General features: G+C 37.1%; 1 protein-coding gene across 2 annotated transcripts in view; it reads left to right on the forward strand.

Moving 5' to 3' along the window:
* The window catches only part of HDAC9 (histone deacetylase 9), a 387,421-nt gene that overhangs the window by 276,992 nt on the left and 87,729 nt on the right, over window positions 1–22,700 (forward strand). For both annotated transcript variants that reach the window (XM_062616787.1, XM_062616797.1), the window contains exons 18-22: window positions 585–692; window positions 12,250–12,305; window positions 12,548–12,635; window positions 16,963–17,082; window positions 17,425–17,522. In XM_062616787.1, coding sequence (XP_062472771.1) covers window positions 585–692; window positions 12,250–12,305; window positions 12,548–12,635; window positions 16,963–17,082; window positions 17,425–17,522 — 470 coding nt within the window. The remainder of the gene's footprint in view (window positions 1–584; window positions 693–12,249; window positions 12,306–12,547; window positions 12,636–16,962; window positions 17,083–17,424; window positions 17,523–22,700) is intronic.

Genomic DNA, 22,700 nt, shown 5'->3' on the forward strand with positions numbered 1-22,700 from the left:
ATTTAACTTTACTTTCTGTATATGGCAATAGTGACTACTGAAATTAACTCAAGCAATTAATTGTTCTGATTTCCTTCACTTAAAAATGACTCCTGCCTGGGTAGGGAAGATGAGTGTTACTCTTTTTGTGGGGGGTTTTAACAAGAAGGGGTAATGACTGGAGCTACTGGTGGGTGTTGAGGCATTGGTTGCCTGTGATGGCTGCTGGAGCCAGGGGTGGCTGGGTGCTGGCAGGTCCTTGTCACCCTGCCGGCATGAGCACCAGGCACGCAGAGTCTGGCGTCTGGTGAGCAGGCCTGTCCCGGCCTATGTAGCACTGTTTGTAATGAGAAATATAAACAGGGAATGGCAGCGAGGCATGACAGGAATGTGTTTCCATTGGAGAAGCCCGTGCAGAGAAAAAGCATAAGCAAAGCCATGTCCAGAAGGCCTTTCAGCTGGCCAGGACGGAAGACTGATGTTATTGTACAGGGGCTGTCACGTTGCCAGCCTTGCCTCACAGGTTTGTTTTCTCTCATGCTCTCCCTCTCCCTCTCTCTCTCCCTCTCTCCCTGCCTTCCTCCCGGGGCCGGCTGTTTGCTCAGGTGGACAGTGACACCGTTTGGAACGAGCTGCACTCAGCCGGGGCGGCACGCATGGCGGTGGGCTGTGTCATCGAGCTGGCGGCCCGCGTGGCCTCCCGGGAGCTGAAGGTGAGGTCCGGGCCACGCTGTGGGTGGGAGAGCCAGGGCGGCAGAGTGAAATAGGGCTGAAGGGAGGTGTTGTTCAGCTGCTCTGCTCCAGCAGGGTGCCGGGAGGAAGTTCACGAAGGTGTGGCAGCCCTTCCAGTTCTCACTGGGGACGGTCTTGCTGTCTACATGAAGAAGCAGTTGTGGGTGCTCACAGTCCGGGGTTGCCACACCTAGAGGTGAAGTTACTCATAGCATGCACATCTCTGCAAGTGGCTGTGGCACTGCCTTTTGAAGTGTGTTTTTGCCATATTTTGGATTTAATACGGTTGTTTAGTCACGTATGGAACCTCAGTATACCACCCAGAGAGAGGGGAGGCAAAGAGTGGCTGTGCGGGAGAGGAGGAAGAGGAGGCGCTGGGGAGGAGAACTGTGGCCCAGGAAGTGCCTTTCTGCTAGGCTGGCTGCCCTCAGACTTCTCTCCCTGGCCCCCTTCCCTTTCCTATCTCCATGCTGCGTGATCTGCAAGGCATGATGTAAAAAACCTAAATTATCCCGAGTCTAAACAATTTATGAAAACTCCAGACCTGATGATCTTTGACATTTTATTTGGTATTTTAACAGTCCTATTTAACGGTACACCATATGCAGCCGGAGAGCAGGCTCACCCCAATAAACTTTGGAGCTAAGATGTCTCCTTAATGAAACTGTTTATTCACTTTCCAGACCAAATACTAATGGTTTCAGTCCTGTTTCCCAAATCAAGATAGAAATAAATATTTCAGAATTAGCAATGTACAATGATTTTAAAAATTAGAAATTTGAACTTGAGAATTTTCTTCCTGTATAACTGTCCTATTTCAAAATACATTAGCTATATATTTGAGGAAGAGTACATCTGTTTATGTGTGTGTATATATATATATAGATATAGAACATATAGATACGTAAATGGTAGTGCTCTCATGTGAAATGCAGTACTGTACCTCCGACCCAACTGAATGGAGTTACTAAACTTTCATATTCAGACACCAATATCATTAGCCAGGTGCTACACGAAATGTACAAATTTTGAGTTGACATGTGCAGGGTCCACTGCAGAATCTTTACTACTTAGATCTGTACCATTGTGGTGTCTTGCCACAGTATGAATGCTCTTGGTTGCTTATGGGTATGTTCTAGACAGTTGAAAAGAATCAAACATCAGCCACTGGAGAGACGTTGGTTGCTACTGGCATTGAACAGTCTCTGAGTAAATATATTAAACTTAGTACTAGTTTGTAGGTTACTGTAAAATTATTGTTGATCCTAAACAGAATCTTTGTCTACAGTGCAGAGAATTGAAGCAATCTTATGGTCTTATGCAACCTGCAGTTAAAACATAGAAAAGGTAATTGTTACAGATGTGCCAAGTAGCTGGTTTATATCAAATCATCAAGAAAATAGGAATGGAAAGGATTTGCTGTGAAATTTGCTGTGAAAAATGCTGATGCCATTCCTGAAAGGTGTTTATCTAACCTGCCCCTATACTTCCAGCATGAAGCCCAATGACATACCACCATGCCAACTGTATGAACTAACAACCTTCATGTGGTATTTATAATTTAAGATTATAAAAATGTTATTCAGGTCCAATTAACAGAAGAAAAGCATGCTTGGAGAAGTTCTGGAAATGCACCGATCCTGACATTAGCTTTTTTGGCAGAGTCTTTCTGTGTTTGCCTTGTCACTGCATCTATACAAACCTGGATTTTGATGCAAGTGGTTCCCAATACCCTCATACAGTAGGGGGTTTGCAGTGTATTCTGAGGTTTTCTACATGGTGTTCAGGATGGGATTGTCAGTAGCAGTACGTTTTTAGCCCCACAGATCTTTATGTTTCAATTTACCTCTTTGACTTTCCATCTTGCTGCCAATTTTCCTCTAGAAACTTATGCATTGTATTGATCAGCGATTTCTAGTGTAGGGAAAAATGCCAATTTTGTAGTGTACTTGTGAAGATCTGAGGGCACATAACTGAGCTGATCACTTCCATGTGCATTCATTGAGCAAATATGCATGTGAAGCAACCATTTGGAGCCAGTACTGTGAGCAGTGAGTGGGAGGATTAAGCTGTGATGGGAATCTGGAATGATCTGCTGCAGCTTTAGAATCTTTGGATGACAAAAAAAAGCACCTTCCACAAACTGAGTGTAAACTGTAACAGCTCCGCAACATGTAAACAGCAAGATGAGAACAGTAAAGACACATGATGTAGTTTTTCCCTGGAAGTTTTCCACAGTGGATTGCTATCAGAAGGTGCACTGTCATTCGGTGTCATCTTAAGGGAAAAAAAAAAAATAAATAAATAAAATTATGAGACAGGGCATACTGATTTGTTCTGAAATCCCCCAGTTCTCTGAGAAGAGCTGCATGTCCTGAATTTCACAGCGGCAGACTTAAAATACACATCAAGGACTTCACAAAGGGCAGTGCTCCAGCTTGCAGCAGAAGAGGCAGGAGATTACCCACTGCACTGGGGAACCACTGAAACAGCCACGGGGACATTAGGATAACCTGGGTGAAACTATCTAGCATAGACAAAGTCTGAGACAAGAAGCCTCTTGAATGAGACACTGAAGACACTCATTTAACAACTGTTTTTCTGACATGAGAATTATCAAATTTGTCAATGTAGTTGGGTATGAGCAGCCCAAATATTTCTTACAGCTTGATGAATCAATATATATGTTTTTTCAAAGTCTAACATGTTTCTCCTAAAATTAAAATCAATCGTTTATTTTATGGACATGTATTCAATTAGTTTATAAAATATAGTATTTAAAATACTGAAGATGAATGTCTTCACTGCCTAGCTAGAGTGTAGAAACTAACAAACATAAACTGCCCTGTGTTGACTGGCATCTGACATTTAAAGCCCGTTTCAGTCAGGAGGGAACATTTCAATCTCTATGTTTATGTCATGGTCTCTACTGATTTCACTTGCTCATACAGTGATAGTATAGACATATTCTTCTGAGATAAGGTTTGAGACTACAAAATAAATCATGAAAGTCTGAAGAACAATTGAGAGATTCACTGCAGAGCTGTGCATGAGTCAAACTCATATGCAAGGCAAAAGGTTCTTAACTTTATTCTGAATTTCCTGAGATTATCAGTCCCATTTCACATAGGTCTCATCTGAGAACAGCAACATTTTGTTCATCTGATTTGGACAGTGCTCAAGAACTGAGAAGGAGTTAAGAGTTCTCTTCACTATTGTTCAAACCCCTTGGGAGACATCAGATTTCTTTGATCTCCTTGGCTAATGGGGAAAGCATCAATATGACAGTGCTAAAGGATATAAAACAAAAGGGTTTACTGGAGTTGTACTGATGCTGTAATAGTAAATTACTGTGGTGGTATTTTTCTTGATTTTGTAGTTGTTTTTTTTTTAATCAGGACAAATTGCCACTTCTCTGGAGAGTCTTAATATGGATGGTTTTTATTTAATTATATGAAAAAAAAATTAAGGATTTGGGGGGTTGTTTTAGTAAAATAGTAAGCACTCACTGAGATCAATTTGATACACTTTTGAAATGATATTTAATAGATCATAAAGAATCACATCACTGAAGTATATAGTATGATAAATATGATATCATGCTTAATCAAATGCTCTACTTTTTCTTTTTACATTTATTTATTTACATGCATGATGAATGTCATGGTGGCAATATTACAATAGGAGATAAGCCTAACTATTACATGAAGGTCACTTTTTTTTTGAGTGTTTTATAGTTTAGGAAACCTGCCGATGCATGATAAGGAATTTATGTTGCATGGAATTGGTGCCACAGCTCTCCTGTATCTACTTTTGTTCCATTCTCATTTCCCTCGTAGGTTTATGTAGGTGGCTTTTAATAATGTGCTGTCTGACCCCAGACCTTTAGAAGAGTGGAGTATGTGGAACTTGGTGAATACAATCCCACCACAGTAATTTGCTATATTGAATAAATTATTTAAACAAATCAGATAAGTCTTACGATATATTCATTTGATAAAGAAATGCAGGTAGTGCCCTGCGTATGATTTCTTGCATGCAATTTAGCTTGTGAATTTGGAAATCATTGTCTCTAGCCTCTAATAACTGCACCTTAAGAAGGAAGGCCCTAAAAGATCTGCATCAGTAGGAAGAACTTATATTTCCTGAAGTGTCTCCTAAGGATCTATTTACTCTATTTCATTGCCACAGGAAAATAAAGATGCGATAGCAATAAGCTGCTAAAAGCTCACAGTGTCCCAGTCACTGCTTTGCCGTACAAGGCAGATTTCAGGAGTGTGTGGTCTAATGGCTTAGTGGTACTGAGAGGCGCTGTCTGGCCCTGCCTTCATGTTTATTTCCCAGCCTGGCCCAGCTATTACATCGACTCTGATGCTCAGCTCAGTTCACCTCCCAGCCCTGCCAGCATGCTACTTCACTCACAAGCAGCTAGGCACAAAGAGACTCTCCCCTTGCCTGCACTTGGCTATCCTGCGCAGCAGGCTCTCCCCTCTTGCTTCTGAACTGGACTAGTACAGAGGTTGTTCAAACCCCACATTAGACAAGTCTCAGAGGAAATTAAGGAGGCTTCCTGCATCTGAGATCTCTCTTGATGTTGATTTCATTTGTATCTCTTACTGCTTGCAGAGAATCTCACCTTCAGGATTTAGCTTGCCAAATTACTGTTTTTTCTGAATGACTTTAGGTTGCTGGTATTACCATTTTGTTAACCAAATTATTCATGCTGATGATGCCCCCTTTTATTAACAAATATTAGGTATTTCTTAAATGTTTATTGCTACTTTAAAGAAGCCGAAATTCATATAGATGATTATGTTAGTATGATAATTTTGCAATATTTACACTATGTTGCATCATGTCCTTCAAAATATTTGTTCTTTTAATGGTTGTTTTATTGTGTGCTGTTTTGTGAATGTTAAGTGTGTCTTAACTTCTTTTCTGATATCAAATTGTACATTTCTCTGGCTGGCCCTTAAAATCTTGCAATTGACTGGCAGGAAAAAAACCAAACAAAAACCAAAAAAACACTAGCAGTGAAAAATATAATTTAAAAAGAGTATATCTAATAAAAACCTCTTTTCACAATGGGAGATGACTTTCCATTTTCATGGGCAACTCAGAGACAGAGTAGATCATGGAACTATTGAAAACTCAAAGGAACATTTCTGAAATGGTTTTCTTCAGCCTCAGATGACCCCATCCAGTGCTATTATAAGATGGAATTAATTATTTGAAGTACAATACCCATAATAAGGATTACTGACTAGTTTACTTTGCATATCCTTTAAATATGTCAACATTGGTGATGGCAGCACTCTTTACTGTAATAAAAACACATAAGCACCATATATTTTTAATTTTACAAATTTGAGACAGAAGAGACCTACACAGTAAACTTCAAAGAGCTGGTAGGATTTGTATAGTAATTCCATATTTTTAAAAATCTGAATGAATTAAGAAACATTTTTGAAAAAGAACACTTGAGAAAAATGGCACGTAAGTTTAAAGTGTGGTCTGGGACTGTCCTGAACATCACTTTAGCTGAATTGAGGGAAGCACAAACCCTTTCTCTGCCTGTTCATATGTATGTGTGTGCACACACACACATGTAAAGTTGCCCTGTTGGTAGTTAGGGGTCATTTAAGAGAATGAAAGCAATTGAAAAGAGTTTTCTGCAAATCATAACCTGGTATGTTCCTGGGATGGTTCTTTCTGATATGTCAGATTGATTCAATACCAAAATAAACCTCCTGCATTTGTTCATTGCTGCTCTAATGTCTTTGTATAATCCATGGGTAACTTAAATTGAAATTGAAACTCTCATTCCAGTTGAGCCTGGTTATTACTGTCCTCAAGGCCTTTGTCACACAAGACTATGGAGGGATGATCACACAGTAAATTGTACCAATCCAGTGAATAAGAAGAATTAGCTAAATCAGCCCCCTCACTCCCCCAAGCTCTTAGTTTTCTAGTCTTAAAAGTATTCAGTGTAAAAGTCCCTCAACCATGTTTCACAGCTCTACTGCTATGATTTCTTAGAACAAAACCTAAGTATCTTTCTAAAGGCATAATAATCAAAAAGAGCTTAAAATAAATGTCCCTAGTCCCACAGCATCCTCCCTCCAGAAAAGCTTCAGTCCAGAGAATTTCCATGCCTGATTGAACAACACACAGAATCCTACACAGCTCCTCTAGTTGCCTACAGAAATCTCCTTTCCTAGGAAGTACTCCGTGTTTAGATGCCTCCTGGACAGTACTGTTCTTGTAGGCTCTGCCCTACCCATTTTTCTACCTCTCTGTCTCACCATCTGCCCTGTAAAACTCTCAGAAAAAAAAAAAATAATCTGAGTGATGTGTGGCAGCCACAAAAAGAGGCATTTTTTCTACACCCAGGCACAGCATTTTTAGTAATGCATAGAGTGTAAGAAATGGTAACAAATGAATGCTTATTTTGCCAGTGTTAAAGATGTAACTGATAAAAGCCATCAATCAAAGTTACTAATAAAGTCTTTTAGATAGTAATTTGTACTCTTTGCTTTTACAAAGTTACAAAATTACAATATGTCATATGGAACCATTTCTTAGATACTTTATCCCAGCAATTATGGTTATATTTATAGCTGAATGACTGTTATTATTTCATATAGTAGTACAACTTTAATTATATGTGTGGTACGTAGCTTATCTCCACGGCCACTCTGTTCTTAAAACTGTTTTCTTTCTTTCCTGATACAGTTAACACTAATTGTGGCTAAGCAGGTCATCTTGGTTGTATATAAGTTAGCTTGCAACCACCAACTTTTCATGTGTATTTTCTGGGGCCATCCTTTTAAACCTTCAGTAAATCAGACAGGGAACTTTGTTGCCATCACAGAGTTAAACGTTTAATGTCCATTTCTGTGTTCTTGGCCCCTACTAGCTTCCTCTGAAAGATAAAATGGTATTCCCTCCTGTCCATTACTGTTTTCTTGGTAAATCTATGGCTGCTAATACTGCTCTGTTAAATCATGGGCTCTTGTTCACTGCATTTGCAGACCCCCCAGGGCCAGATACTGGTTCCTGCTCTGGCTGTATGAATAGGTTGTAAAATTGTCCCAAACTGGTACCTGAGGACTGTCTTGTCCTTACACCACTCGCCCTTATGCTTACCCTCCCTGCTGGATGGGATAACTTGCCATCGCATTACAGCATGAGTGACACTGGCAGGAATATGGTTAGCTGCTTCAGGGTACCAGTTGCAAGAAGATTGTCATAAGCAGATGAAACATAAAGCAGCCTGATGGATGTTTGTTATTGTAGGAATTAACTAAGCCACAGATAGCATGGTTAAGGATGTCACTAAAATCACTTCAGTGTTGCACCCTGTCAGATACACTGTATGGAGCACCTCTTAAATTTAATGAAATAGGTTTGTATATAGCTTTATAGCTTTGTGAGAATAAAAACTTGTATATATATAAAACATAAGGAATGTCAATTCTGACAGGAGCAATGGATACATTTCTGTATAACTAAAGATGTTTCTACAAAGAAATGAAATATTAGCTTCAGTGATTGGCTTCTCTTCTGAAAAGAAGCCTGTGCACACTGGAGCAAAAATAAAACTTTTCCATTTAAAACAAGTGAATGTCCAAGAATGCCATTTTTAAATACTTCTAATTTTAAGAGCTAAGAGCTAGATAGGTTAAGGGATTTAAACATGCAGAAAATAGTCTTTAACACCTGGCTTTAGGAGGAAGTTGCTGCTACTGCAGGAAGTAATTAAAGCTCCATAAGTTTGAATAAGAACTGGGGAAGAACGTGACTCTAGACCTATTGTTAAAAACTCACTTAAAGATGTGTCTTAATGTCTACTTTATGGACCGCATAACCTAAATACACAAGTATGCAAAGAATATTTAGAAATTCATCCCTACATTCAAGAAGGAGTTGAATCTGAAAATTCTACTGCTTCAGTAAATGCTTTTGGAGTGCCTGATGGGGTTTACTCCTATTTCTTGCATGACACTGGCTTTTCTTGGAGTCAACAGAAACCTCAGCATACCTCAAGTGTGAGACTGACTGGATTGCTTTTAGTCCACTTGGACCCTAGGCAGAGCAAGCTACTCACTGTCAAACAAAGGGAAGAGCTGCATGACACCTTGTTACATTCACCACATACTGTTCTAGGGAAAAACTGTCTAGATCTAGTTTTACCCCCTTGTATAATAGAAACACCAGTGGAACCCTACTAGGGATGGTCAGTCCCAAGGCCTGGAGTGACCTCCTGTGTTGTGATATTGTTTTGAGAGCTTGTCTTGAAGAGGTTCAGAGGCAGATATAGTAGAAGCCCAATCATGTTGTAGCCCGACACTGTAACCCAGCATGCTACAGAAAGGAATCAACTGAACCACCAAAAAGACAAGAAGACCACAGTAGGATGTACACCTCTGTTCTTTGGAAATCAGGCATCCAACTACCTATTTGGAGTTATGAAAGAAGAGAATACTTAACTTACTGTGGAAAAAGAGTACGTCTCTTTGTTGTTCAAATATGTGCAGGTTTTAGAATATCTATATTCAGGCTTTACTCTTTAACCTCAATTTTTAACTAAAGGTAATCATATAATGGCACAGACATGAATCCTTTTCCTAATGTTCATGTCTGTCAGACAGTTTAATGCTCTGTCTACATATAAAGGTGTCTGTACCCTAGTATAAATAAGGTTCTGTATAAAAAGCTTTGAATTTATGTGTGTTGGCTTCATTTAAAACATAGTGCTCTTTGTTAGTCTATCTTTAAAGCAGATTTTTGCCTTTCTGTCTACTGTTCTGAGCTCACTGTCTGGTATTTAAGTATTGCCTAAGTAAATTAATGTTCCATTCTATTAATGTACAGTGTGTTCATAGAAAGTTTAAAAGTAGAAGAAATAAAGTGTTCTAGCAATTGGAAGGTTGCTGTTAATACTATATAGTAACTAGTTTTCAGTGCTTAGTAAAATTTGATTATATTATATGTTTTATCATCAATATAACATATGCACTATATTTAAAAAAAAAAAAAAATTCCTATGTGAATACTGAACTCCTTCTAATGTAGAAGCACATATAAAATGGTCACAACACTGATGCAAATGTCCATGCTTATGGAGAACTGTAGCAGTCAACTTAAGCTCTGATAACAGAAACTAGCTAGCTATAAGAAAGCAGGCCTTCCAGTCGTGTCAAAGGGAACAGAAAAGAGAAGCCTATACTGTAACTGTCATGTTGTCAAAAGCAGCAGTGTTGATTTTTTCTGTCTCTATATTGCTGAAAAGAAATACTCCCAGATATAATCATCTTATTATTTTGATCATTTGGGAATGCTGATAAAGTTAGATGATAATGATGTGGGAGCTGAGCAGGGGCAGTTGTAAGCCTTGCATGGACTTTTTCCAAATCCTTACAAATATCAAGAGAACAAAATAAAGGTATCATGATGCTTTGCCTCTAGTAATACCCTCTTCTCTAAGTCTGTTTTCACTTTGTTATCTACAGATTCCTCAGCAGACACATACTTTGTTTCTCATAGACACTACAAAAGAATTCTTCACAGAATTCTTCTCTAAGTCATGTTTTGTGTGAAAAGGAAAGGTTAAAAGTCCTCAGAAGGATAAGGACAGGGGGTTAGCTTAAGAGTGTAAAGCTGGTTTGCTTCTGCAGATTAGTGAGGTCCACAAGGCTTTTTTTTTTTTTTTTGATGGTGAGTTTGGTCTATAGGCAATTTATAATCCACCTCCAGGAATGCCTGCCTAAATATGGACATATATATTTGTTCTGACTCTAGTCTTTTTTGTTTGATTTGTTTTGGGTTTGTTTTTTTTTTTTTTTTGGTTAGTTGATTTTGTTTGGGATTTTTTTCTTTGCTTGTTTGTTTATATGGATTTGTTTTGTTTCTTTTTTTTTTTAATATGAATATTTAATGAAAAATAAAGCATGTGTCAAATCCCCCAGATTCTTTAAATAGTGGCTGGAAGAATCACCCTTACAGATGTACTTCATTTGCGTTATAGTATAAGTTTGCCATAGTCTGATATAGGTTTGGCCACACTCCACAAAAATGCAGCTGGCTGCTTGGATTCCACTTAGCAGCAAACTATATGAGATAACCTGGTAGTATTTCCCAATTAATTAATAAAATTAATGCCAGTGAAACAACATAGGTAGACAATTGCACAGGTACACACAAACACACATTCATAAGACTGTAAATAAACAGATTTCACAGTCACTATCGTAAATCTATTAACCACCTTATTTACATTTTTTATTATCTTGCTCCTTATTTACTTGAAAGTGTAGTGATTATCATGTTTGTTTCAGGTAAGTAAAAGCTGAAATATTGACATTTGCCTATTTTAAGTATATCAAACTGGACTACTGTAATACTGATTATTTAAATATATAAATTCTCCATCCTTTTCATTTCTCTCCACTCCTCTCTGAAAATCACATGCTTGGTTGGTCTTGCAGCCAAATGTTGTTTCTATGAGGCTGCTTGAAAATGCAAGTCTGATGATGTACTGATGCACAGATTATAATTACTTATTTTTATGTATATGTTGATTGGCATTAATTTGATGTCAGATAGAAGAAAATAAATAGCTGAATAGAAGAGACTAACTGTCTTGAATAGTTGAACTAAAGAGTAAATTTGTTGAAGTAATGGTGTTACTTCTGAATATGACTGTTGTAAAAGAAATTTGGTATGATACACACTCTTATGTGACACTGCTGCTTGAATAAATAATCTGATTTTGTGAACAGAGCTACCTTGCCAGTACTTCTACATTTTCCCTTTACCTTACCCACACTGAAAGGAGGAAAATTTAATTTTTCTTTTACCTTCAGTGACACTAGAGGCAAAAAATACCTTGATCATCACTGATCCTAGAGTTGCATTTCATTAAATTTATATACAATTCCAGAAAGTGTGTGAGAAATTGACTTTAGGGAATCTGTTAAATTTGTGGTCTTGGCAGGTTCCCAAGTTTAATTTATGGTTTGGAGAAATATGGGATACTCATTGACACCCTTTTTCTGCTGCTGGGAATTACACGTGTGTGAATTTGTCATTTAATCCATAGAGAAGGTAGGGTCAACACTGACCAATCATGTAAAATATATACCTCAATCCATTTTTATGTTGAAACATCTCAAGCTAGAGCAATGTAAGTTTACATGAATTTAGATCAAGAGTGTATCAGTGGATTCAGCTTTCTTTTAAATGTGAATTGTAGACAGCAGAATTGATAACAACTGCTGTCTCATCCTGCCTTTTTCCTCCTCTTTAGATCATGTTGCATGTGTATGTAAATATAAGCATGTGTATATTTGTATAAGTTTATGTGCCACTGTTCTCAAATATATTATTTCTGGCAGTACTATGAAAGGGCGATTGGACAGAAAAAGTGCTCAAGAGCCTCTAATAGATTTCAATCCAGTCTGCCTGCTGCTCTGTTTTGCACTGAGTCAAGTACTTTTTTAAGATGATAATTGAAAACCTATCTTGTTCCTACAGAATGGCTTTGCTGTTGTAAGGCCCCCAGGCCATCATGCTGAAGAATCAACAGCCATGTAAGTACCAGGGAATATTGCCCATCTTGGAGCACTAAGGTTACTGGCAATCACCTGTGTTGTGCATGTCTCTGAAGAACTGTAATTGTTAGCAGATGACTGAAAAGGCTTTCTAGGTACTCCCAGAAGCAGATTTATGGCCTCAGAGATCATATAGCATTTTTCAAAATGCTCTGAACATAATTTATAGCTGTTTTCCTGACTGATTTGCTTTCTTATTTCTGTTCTTCTCTATTCCACAGGGGGTTCTGCTTTTTTAATTCGATTGCAATTACTGCCAAATACTTGAGAGACAAGCTAAATGTAGGCAAGATATTGATTGTAGATCTGGTATGTATTCTTTGCAAGCATCACACTTTCAGTGCATCTAGATAAAAGATAATGAATCTGTATTTGCATGTCAGACTTTCCTGGTTTTAATACCTACTAGTAACAAAGGTGTGCATTTCCTCTGTTTTTGGGAACTCATTAAAGCCAGGATGGCAGTACTGAAGCCATAAACATCTATGTTTCACTTTAATGGTGTTAACTGCAATTTAATGAGAAGAAGGTACGGATCAGGGCAACTTTTATGGTCCTTAAATGAATTGATACTTCCACCATTAAAATAACCCTACAGAACCCAAGTTTACTTTTCCCTACAGAATACAAACTTTAAATAGTCAGATGTGCTTTAAAGATTTTTGTTGTTTTGGTAACCAAATTGGACACTTCCCCCAGCTAGCAATGATTCGACTTGTTGTGTAACTTTGGTATTATTAAACAAATCAACAGGTCATTCCTTCTAAGAAGTTTTCAAGTCATGTATGCCAGGTTTTGATGGTTCCCTGAAGGAAAGCTACGTGATTAAAAATCCACTTCATTGGATTAGTCTTGTATTTTAACAGAAGGCATTCTTACCCAATACTTTATATGTTTAACAAATGGATTATTTAAATGCAGATGACATTTGGCATGTTGTCTATATTATTTTCATGAATAATGAATTGGAGTTCTGCCTTGCACTTAAAGGATCAGCCCAATGCACAGCCCAAGGAAAGTTGAATGCTGATTTATGAGCACCATTTTTGTTTTCCTACAGTTCATGAGGAGGTGTAATAGGGTGTCTGACAAAGCATAGACAGGAAATGAACCCTGGCATCAAAACCTAGCCTGTTACATCTGCACTTAATTAATTTTTGCAGGTGATAAAAGATTTAAAGACAAAATATGTTAAAGGGTTTTTGAAGTGCAGGGCTTAATAGTCTAAATCTTGTTCATATCTGCACTCGTAATTAAATCTTATTGTGAAGTCATGGCCTTACCATCTAGCGCTTTTGTTCAGTTAAACATGTGTACTGGCTGTTGAAGAGAAGCAGAGAAAGGGGAAGTGTGGGAGAAGGAGTGGCAAGTGAAAAATGACTGGTAGAAGAAGTATATGGGTAGGTTAAATATTCTTAAAATGTTTTTCAAATATTTCTCAGAATGTTCTATTATCAATTAGAAACATAATTCTAACTGCAAGAATATTTTTGAAGATTTCACTTCCACTGCATGTTGTATCTGTTTGCTGACTTGAATCTTAGAGTTCATTGAGTTTTACTGATGTAAATATTGGGCAAAAATGAACTCCATGTTTATTCTTGGTTTTTGATAGGAAAGGCCTATTCAAACTTTATATTTTGTGAATGTTTCTAAGTCCTTTTGATTATAAACATTACATTTGTTTTGTATTTGACCTGCTTAGCCAATAAGCACTTGGGAATTCAGCTTCAATTTTTCAAGGAAAAGTTAGATGTACAAATCATTACCTGCGCACATGATTACCTGTGAAACTGCCTGTCCTTACCTAGGAAAGTGAGTAGGAAATACCAACCTCTCTCCGACTCTGTCCCATTGGCCAGAATAACTCAGCTGTTGAAAAGGGAGAAATATGGCTGACACAGAATACTTCATTCCTGGAGCAGTTGCAGTCCAGTCCCTAGTCTGCTCTATGATCAGCACAATGATGTACAAAAATTCATATGGAAAATTTCTTATGTATGCAAACTACAGATAAATTGCAATCCAAGTGACATGAATTAACAAGTTAATAGTGACGTCTTTATGTCCACCAACAGAGTTTTGAGCATCCGTGGGAAAGACTGGAATTACAGATGTTAGACTTGAAGTTAACCTTTAAGACTATATTTTGATAGTGTCTACCACAGCAGGACCCCATGCAGGTTGGCAGCTATACATGATACTGCAATGTAAATATTAGAAAGTAATATTCAGTCCCATACATTAAAACTATAGTCTAGTTACAAATCAACTGAAGCCTTCATAGAGGCAATATGTGTTCATACATAAATTTTTAACTTTTTAAATTTTAATCATTCTTTCATTTATTTCTACACTAAAATAAAAGACCTCTCTTTCAGCTTTTCTTTCTTTATTCCACCATTTGAATAAATCTCTTTTTTTGAACTGACTTATATACCCGGAATACATTCAATCTGCTAAGTGAAGAATATGAACATATTTCTCATGTGGTAACATCCGCAGTCTTAAACAACACACTCCTTTTTCTAACCAGAGAAGTTACTGCTCTTCAAAACCCAGTAATCCTTGGTGGAATTAAAGTTTAGACAAGAAAGCTACAGAATTTCATGTATTTGAATAATAAAAATTTAAATAGTATTTTTTGTAATGTTCTTTCTATGCTTATTTAATATTTTTTTCTTCTCATTTGAAAAAAGTTACAATAAAAATACATCTAAAGCCCCAAACATGCATGGAAAAGAAAGACTAATTAAATTAAAAATGAAGTCCTACTATGTTTTTATCCATAATCTCTGCAGATCTATCTGTGTGGCCAGCAGAACTTCTCAGATTGTTGTTACAATTCTTGTTCCAAGATCATCCATATGTGCATGTATGTTAGCATGATCTGGGTCTGGAGTAAACCAATTAATTCTGTCACATTTGAAAACTGAATGTGATTCTGGGGTTAGTCTGCATTCCAGATTTTACTTCCTTTGCCAGTCAGAGCCCTCATAATACTATGCTGGCTGCCTTCGAATCTCCAAAACCCTTACAGCAGTGTGTGCTTCCTTGTACCTCCAAAATATGTTACATTTAACCCTGGCATTAAGTTACAGTTGGGCTGTAACTTCATCCCCATGTTGGTCCAAGAACTTTCAACTGAGGAAAGAAAAGTAACTATTATAATATTACCCCACAGAGGTCCCAGAGGAGGTCCAAGTGAAGCACAATGCTGTACAAGTAAGGCTCAATCAATGTCGAGTCCTGAACAATGTGGTTGAAGGTCATGGGCTAGACCAGATGGCGCAGAACACAAGCAATGCACAGTGCTTGCTGTGCCATTGGCAACACACACATAACTCCTTCCTGGAGTCTAGATATCCTGAGGAAAATGTAACCATTGTTTCTGTGATACTAAATTTGGTTCAGACCTCTTAGCATTCATATAATACAGTCTCAGTTATAGTGTTGCCATCCAGAAACTTTTTCTGTACTCCTTCTGAATTCTCTTGTTATATGAGAAATTTCAAAAGGATGGCTTAAGGGAGGAGAATCAATAATATTCATAATTTTTCAGCTTCTTACAAATGTAGAGGACAAACTTACAAAAAAGACTCATCTTTCTTTTGCTGAAAGGCAAGTGCATTTTCCATTTTCACTTGTAAAGCTTCTTGCATGTCTAACCACATAGTACAATAGTAGAACTGTGAAAACAAAACTAAAAAAGTCTACGTCATCAGCCTTTGTTATGCAGATATACTGTCAGCATTTCTTTTCCAGTATTCCATTTAATGACAGAATTTCTCTTCACTGGCATTGTACAGTGTTTGAAATATGGAGACTGGCCAAGGTCACTCCTTGATTGGGGAAGGCACCATCCTATCTGCCAGATGATTTAATAGCTAATGAGATCATATTCCTATGTCTTCAACTGTTGCCGTCATGATTTTGCAAAAATGAAGTATGAAGTCCTTTCTGCATCTGGCATCTCTTTTGATGTGGATCTAACTGCTGAGGGACTGAACTGAACTGGATGTTTCAAGAGAGCCAATTTACTCAGCTGGTCGCAGAGCCTTTGACCTCAGTAGTGGAAATTGGCAAATCAGTGAATATACTTATATTTAGTCTTCTGTCAAGAATTGTGAAAAAGCTCTGTAAACCATTGATCCTTCTGCAAAATACTAGTTTGTAGTTTAAACATTAGTCTTTCTTCAGAGGCCAATGAGGCTAGTTAATTAAGCCTGAGGGGTTATGAACTGTTGGCAGTTAATAAGTCATAAAATTCCTCCATAAAACAGGATGTTAGATTCCATCACTGAGGCAAGGAGTACAAAGAGCCGGTGTATAAATATCTAATTGTACAAAAGGACTGGGATTTCTCACTGACTGCTCATCTGGAGTCTCCAGGGCATGCTCGCTATGGTTTCCTGATTTTTAGAAGCCAGTTTAAAAAATGAGTGCATTAAAGAGTAATTTGCCTGAAAGTTCAGGAAGTATGGGGTGGTGAAGGGAGGGGGAAAAGAAAGACAAAAGGAGGGCAAGGGAGAGGGAGAGAAACGGGGGTGGGAGGGGGGTAAAAGAAAGCAGAAGTGAGCTCTCTACACTGAGTTGGACATTATTACAGTTGTCATCTGTTTTCTTTCTCCTTTAGGATGTTCACCATGGCAACGGTACACAGCAGGCTTTTTATGCTGACCCCAGCATCCTGTATGTTTCCCTCCATCGCTATGATGAAGGCAACTTCTTCCCCGGCAGTGGAGCCCCAAATGAGGTTAGGTTTATTTCTTTAGACCCCCATTTTTATTTGTATCTTTCAGGTAATTGCATTGCATGATTGCCCCTAATTTTCTTGTCCTTCTCTGGTTCCTTAAATTACACCAGATTACCAAATTGTCTACTGGGAGCAGGGGACCAGTGGAGAACAAGTGCATAACCCAGAGTAGTCCCTGTCAAACAAGGCTGGGCTGATCTGACATGTTGTTTGATGTTTGTTTCTGAAGCACACAAGAAATATTTCTTCTCTCCCACCCCCCACCCTCCCCGCTTTCCCTCTCTTTTCCCCCTTCTGTTTTCTCCTCTTCACTCTTTTTGGCATTTTATTCCTATTTTTCAGGTTGGAAGTGGCCCTGGTGAAGGTTATAACATAAATATTGCTTGGACAGGTGGCTTGGATCCTCCTATGGGTGATGTTGAGTATCTCACAGCATTCAGGTTTGTATCTTTTTCTTTTAAAGTTCTGAAAACTAGATATAGAACATAAGCACATGAACAAAAGTGAGTAAAATTTTGCAAGACAGGAGAATGACTCAGGGTGAAACTGATTTAATGCCTGTGTCCAAGTATACAAAAGCTTAGTAAATAATAAAAATGGATAATTTAATTGTTGTGATCATCCACTCAGAATAATAATTTTAAGAAATCTATTTAATCAGTCACTCATTTTATCATTATTATATCATGCCAGAAAAATGACTTTGAACTTGTTCACTTCTCTACCTACGGAATTTAAATGTAAGCAATTATATCAGGCAGAAGAACATTACTGTTCAAACTCACATCAGTTGCAGTTACATGCAAGTAAAGAAGATGATAGAAAGCAATATGAAGTATGGTCCAAATCTAGCATTCTTCATGCACTTAAAAGTCTCATTGTGATGACACAGATTTGACCAACTGGCTTTTTCTATGAATTGCAGTAAAGTGTAATTTACTTAGAAGTAAATATCTTCTATTGTGAAAATTAATTGTAAAATGTCTCGGTAAAAATGACAGGAAATATTGCATGCATAAAAGTATTTCTCTTTACTTTCAATAGCTTATTCTAAATGAAATTTTATTCTTTCATAGGTAATGCATCATAATTTTTAGTCTTATTTTTATGGGACCAGAGGAGATAAAAGATGTTTAAAACACACTCTTTTAGAGTTTCAGTAGTCCTGCCTTACCTATGCCATTTTCTTGCATTGTAAGTAGTCTAGTGAAGGGTTTAGTGGGCACTCACCTTTCAGGACAGGGCAAAGGCTACGTGCTTGAAAAGTGGAAACTGATATGCAAGAAAGGCAATGAGAAAAGTAATGTATTTCCAGTCACTTTCAAGACTTCTAGTTTGAAGTAGTGCATTTACCTTATATAGCTTTTGACTATATTCTATTGATAATGTATCACAAAAAATATAAAACCTATTTTTTATCTTTTCTGTAGCATTCCTGTGCAGTCCATGAAATAATATGCAGAGGATCAGATAACAACACACCTGAATTCAAAGTATAAGCCCTAGACACAGAAACAGCATTACACATTCACAGTATCACACTGTTGCTGTGGAAAGGTTTCAATATTATTTACAATATTTGCCTGTATTTAAAAAGAGTCTAAATAAATAGTGGCAGGCTCCAAAGTCTGTACTTCTCAGTATTTCCTCAAGCTCTTTCCAAGATCTTTCTTATTCTTTGATGAGATTTTTACTGAAGTTAGCGGACTGGATGGTTAAAATCACTGTTATTAGTGTCTGCTATCAGTACCTCTGGTATGATCATCCCAAAATTCTTGGTTTGGATCCAACTTGTCCCAGTAATGGTATAGGTAATCTGGCCATCTAATACGGTGGAGAATGGTGGTCCCAACTTATTGAACAAAAGGTTCATGTAACTGACTGCAACCATAACTGGCACCCCTGGTATCCTGACAACAAATACCTGGGCTTAATAATGCCTTGTCAAACATGTACTTTGCAGTTCTATTTTAAGACACGCTAGTGAATAGTTTGGAGCAGCTAGTATTGCTGCTGTACCTATTACTCTGCTTCAGTTTTAAAGGGATTTCAGTATCTGTTCCTGAGTAAAGCAGCACTATTCAGGAAAATAAAATTCATGTAAGCTACTACATGCTGGCTGATCATTTGCAGACATACCACTAATATAAATGCTTAATTTTTTAATTTTATTTTAATATTTTTAATTTAATATATTAATTTATTTATATAATAAATAATTTTTAATTAATTTATTACTTTAATTAATATTTAAAATTTATTTTCATGCAGGTAAGTTCAAAGTCAAGGTTGAGATCTGCCTTAAAAGAATTGCTGATGGTACAAAATTTAATTTCAATACATACATTTAATCTCACAATTAATGTTGTAATTAATGTGAAGGTTGTATTTTTTAATATAATGCTGTTGACTGATTACAATAGTTATTACTGTTTTCTCCAAGACAGTAGGATCGACAGGAAATATTTCCCTACACCCTAAGACCATTTGTGCTTGGGCACAGTCATTGTGCCCTATATAGGGATTATTGATATGGATTTGGTATGACTGGTATGACAAATCTGAATGGGGATCAATGAAGCAAACAGCATGGAACTTTGAAGGGTGAATAGAAAAATCTGTAACTTACATAAGAAGAACAAGGTAGCTATTTTATGTGCATCTGGTCTAAATGTTAGCTAAATTTATGACTCCTAGTAAAGAGACAACCTATGGAACAGAATCTAGCCCTGCTATTATCCAAAATTTCAAACATCATATAGCCTGTGTTCTCAGTTTTGCCAGAATCGAGAGACAGTCAAGAGAGATCCACAGTTCAGTCATTTAGCCATAGATAGAAAGGTACAGGCTTCAAGAATTTCAGGAGAAGAGCTGCTGAAATACCCCCACAAGTCAGCTGTTGTTTTGGAGTTTTGACCTGCAACAGGTCAGTTTTTAGGAAAATAAACAGTGAGTTATGTAGATAGGAAAATAGGCTTGATTCCCCCCCTCCCTTTTTTTTTTTTTTTTTTCTTTTTAGATACATTGATTTTAGAGACAGATTTACAGGGAAGATCAAAGATCCAATCTAAGGGATGGGTAAAATATTGAACATCCTCAATTTTAAGACAAAAACAAGGGACAAAATGGAGAGATTTTCTCTTCATACCTACTCCCCAGTAGACAAAGAGGTTATGCAGTTTTCAATCCCTAGCAAAGTCAGGAGAGGTGGTTGGTGAAGGTCCTCTGCAAAATATCCAAGGTGTGAGTAAGTTTACAGATAGGTGGAGCCTGTATGGTAAGAAGCTGAAATTTCCTGTTTTCTGCCTGCCTTGAAAGCCTAACCCTTTGAGTTCTTAGGAACTGAGAAATTTGCATTAAAATCATCTAAAGCTCCCTAGGGGGTACATATAACCTTCACTTTCTCACCAGCAGAGCCCTAGTTTCTTTCCAGAATTGCACCAAGCACATATTTGAAGTGTCAGCAGCCATGACACTAGGTAGCTTGTTACTGCTTGATTGACTGTCAAATTTCACATTCTTCTGAATGATGTCCACAGAAATAGGGAGGCTTTTTTCTGACTCAGAGTTTTGTCTATAATAATGTATTATATATGATGATGTAGTTGATATCAGGTATATTGTTCATGGGCCAGAATTTATTTGTAGAACAATATAAGTATTTACATACATACACATGTAGGGAGCTGAATATTACTTATTTTACACTGCGTAAATGGCTAGATTAATCTATTTTAAGTACATCTTGTTGGGACTGAATGAGATCCCACCTCACTCTTCCGCCACACTGTCCAAGAGAAAATATTTCTTCAGGGAAAAGCAACTTTCATGTGTAAAAATGCAGAAAATTTGAATATGAGTTAGAGGCATAACAGAATAATCACTTCGAAGGCATGATGAGTGAGTGGTTCCTTTGGGACTCTATTGTGAAACAGGAAAAATTATGGTGCTGGTTTGTGTTTGCCATTTTAATTTCAGTGCTACATGAAGAGACTTTATTGTATTTTTAAACTAACTCTAGTACAAAATGAAATTTTAATGTCTGTAACTGGATTGAAGATGAAGACTGCTCTTTCATGTATAAAAGAATACATTTTCCTTTCCATTTCTTTCCCATTGCTACTAAGAAAATATATTTGCCTGTGTTAACTGCAAGGGCGTAGGGTAAAATGTAGGAGAGAGAAGTTTCTCTAGAATGGAAAAGAAGTGTAGTAATTGAATCACTGTACCTTTAATTTTTCCAGAAAAGTTTTGTTTGAGGTTTACCATAGTTAAGCAACTTGTCTACAAAAATCCTTGAAATAATGTCCTTTTTTCTAAAGTGCAAGTATCTCTTCCCCTGTTAACCAAAGCACAGTTCATTATTTTCAAGACTTCATGTATCCTTCCCTTCAGAGAGTTTTGTTTCATCATTTACTGCCATCTATTCAGGTTGAATTTGCTTTTATCTCTTTGAAAGCAATAGAAGATGGTAGCTCTTTTCTAAGAGGATAATTCTACATGAGTTTATGAGGATGTAATCCAGTCTCTTCTGCCAACAGTTATAGAAAAAATAAGAGCAATAGTCGACTACTAATGTTCAAATAATTATTTTCATAAGCTCCGCATTTTACCAGATGGGCTCAGTGAAGGAGGCAGCAGACAGAGGCTTAGGTCTGTGTTGTACATGCACACATGTATAGGTATATACTTGGAGTTTACAGAAGACAGGCGAGATGTGCTTCTATAGAGCAGAATATAGAAGATGCAGGAGGCAGTGGGAACAAATGTGAGTGTTTAGGAGAGTCAGGGAGAAGCAAGAGACAAAATGAGATTGGGGTGTGCCTTCCAACTGCTTTGCACTGCTTCTATTTAACAAAGGAGCTGTAAATTTAGCTTAACCAGCCAGTATGCACTGGCTGCTTTTCTCTACTCCAGAGGAGCATAAAACAGCCACAGCATATCAATGAACCTGGCCATAAAAGCTCTACATAAAATGAAACGTATGTGTGTGTGTGCTTCTTGGAATGATTAGAAATAGCTCATGATAATATTATCTTTGAGTTCCAATTTTTAGCAGACACATGTATGACTTTAAGGAGGTGAGCAAATTCAAAAAGCATAGGAGATGTTAAGTCACAGTTAAGGATGACTTATATCCATGATTCAATTTAAAATACAGGACAAAATTTATAATTGTCAAAAAAAAATGATCTAAAAAGAATTCAAAATTAAAAATCTCACTTGAAAACCTATATGTTAAAGTGTAAAAATGAAAGAAAAGTTGTGCAGAAAATCTACACTCTATGTTACAATTCTCAGTGCTTGTTTGGGGGGAAAATAAATGTGTCTAAAATTCTGTATTTTGAATTCTGATATATTCATTGCAGACTTGTGGACTTAAACATAATAGTTGAATTTATTTGAGAGATTGCACTGATGTATACCAGCCCTTTTTGTGTCTTATTTTTATATTTTCTGATCTGATGACACTTAAATTTGACACTTGAAATGGAAAACTTTGTAAATGTACTTTTGTTGGTTTTAAAATATATTCTTCTTTTCATATTCTTCTGTTTCAGCATAGATACTGATATGAATTTTTTGACTCTTTAAATTACAGTTTGATACATAAACCC

This window comes from Pezoporus occidentalis, unplaced genomic scaffold (genome assembly GCF_034315485.1).
Source record: "Pezoporus occidentalis ecotype Australia unplaced genomic scaffold, CSIRO_AGI_Poc_V1 ctg103, whole genome shotgun sequence".
NCBI lineage: Eukaryota > Metazoa > Chordata > Aves > Psittaciformes > Psittacidae > Pezoporus > Pezoporus occidentalis.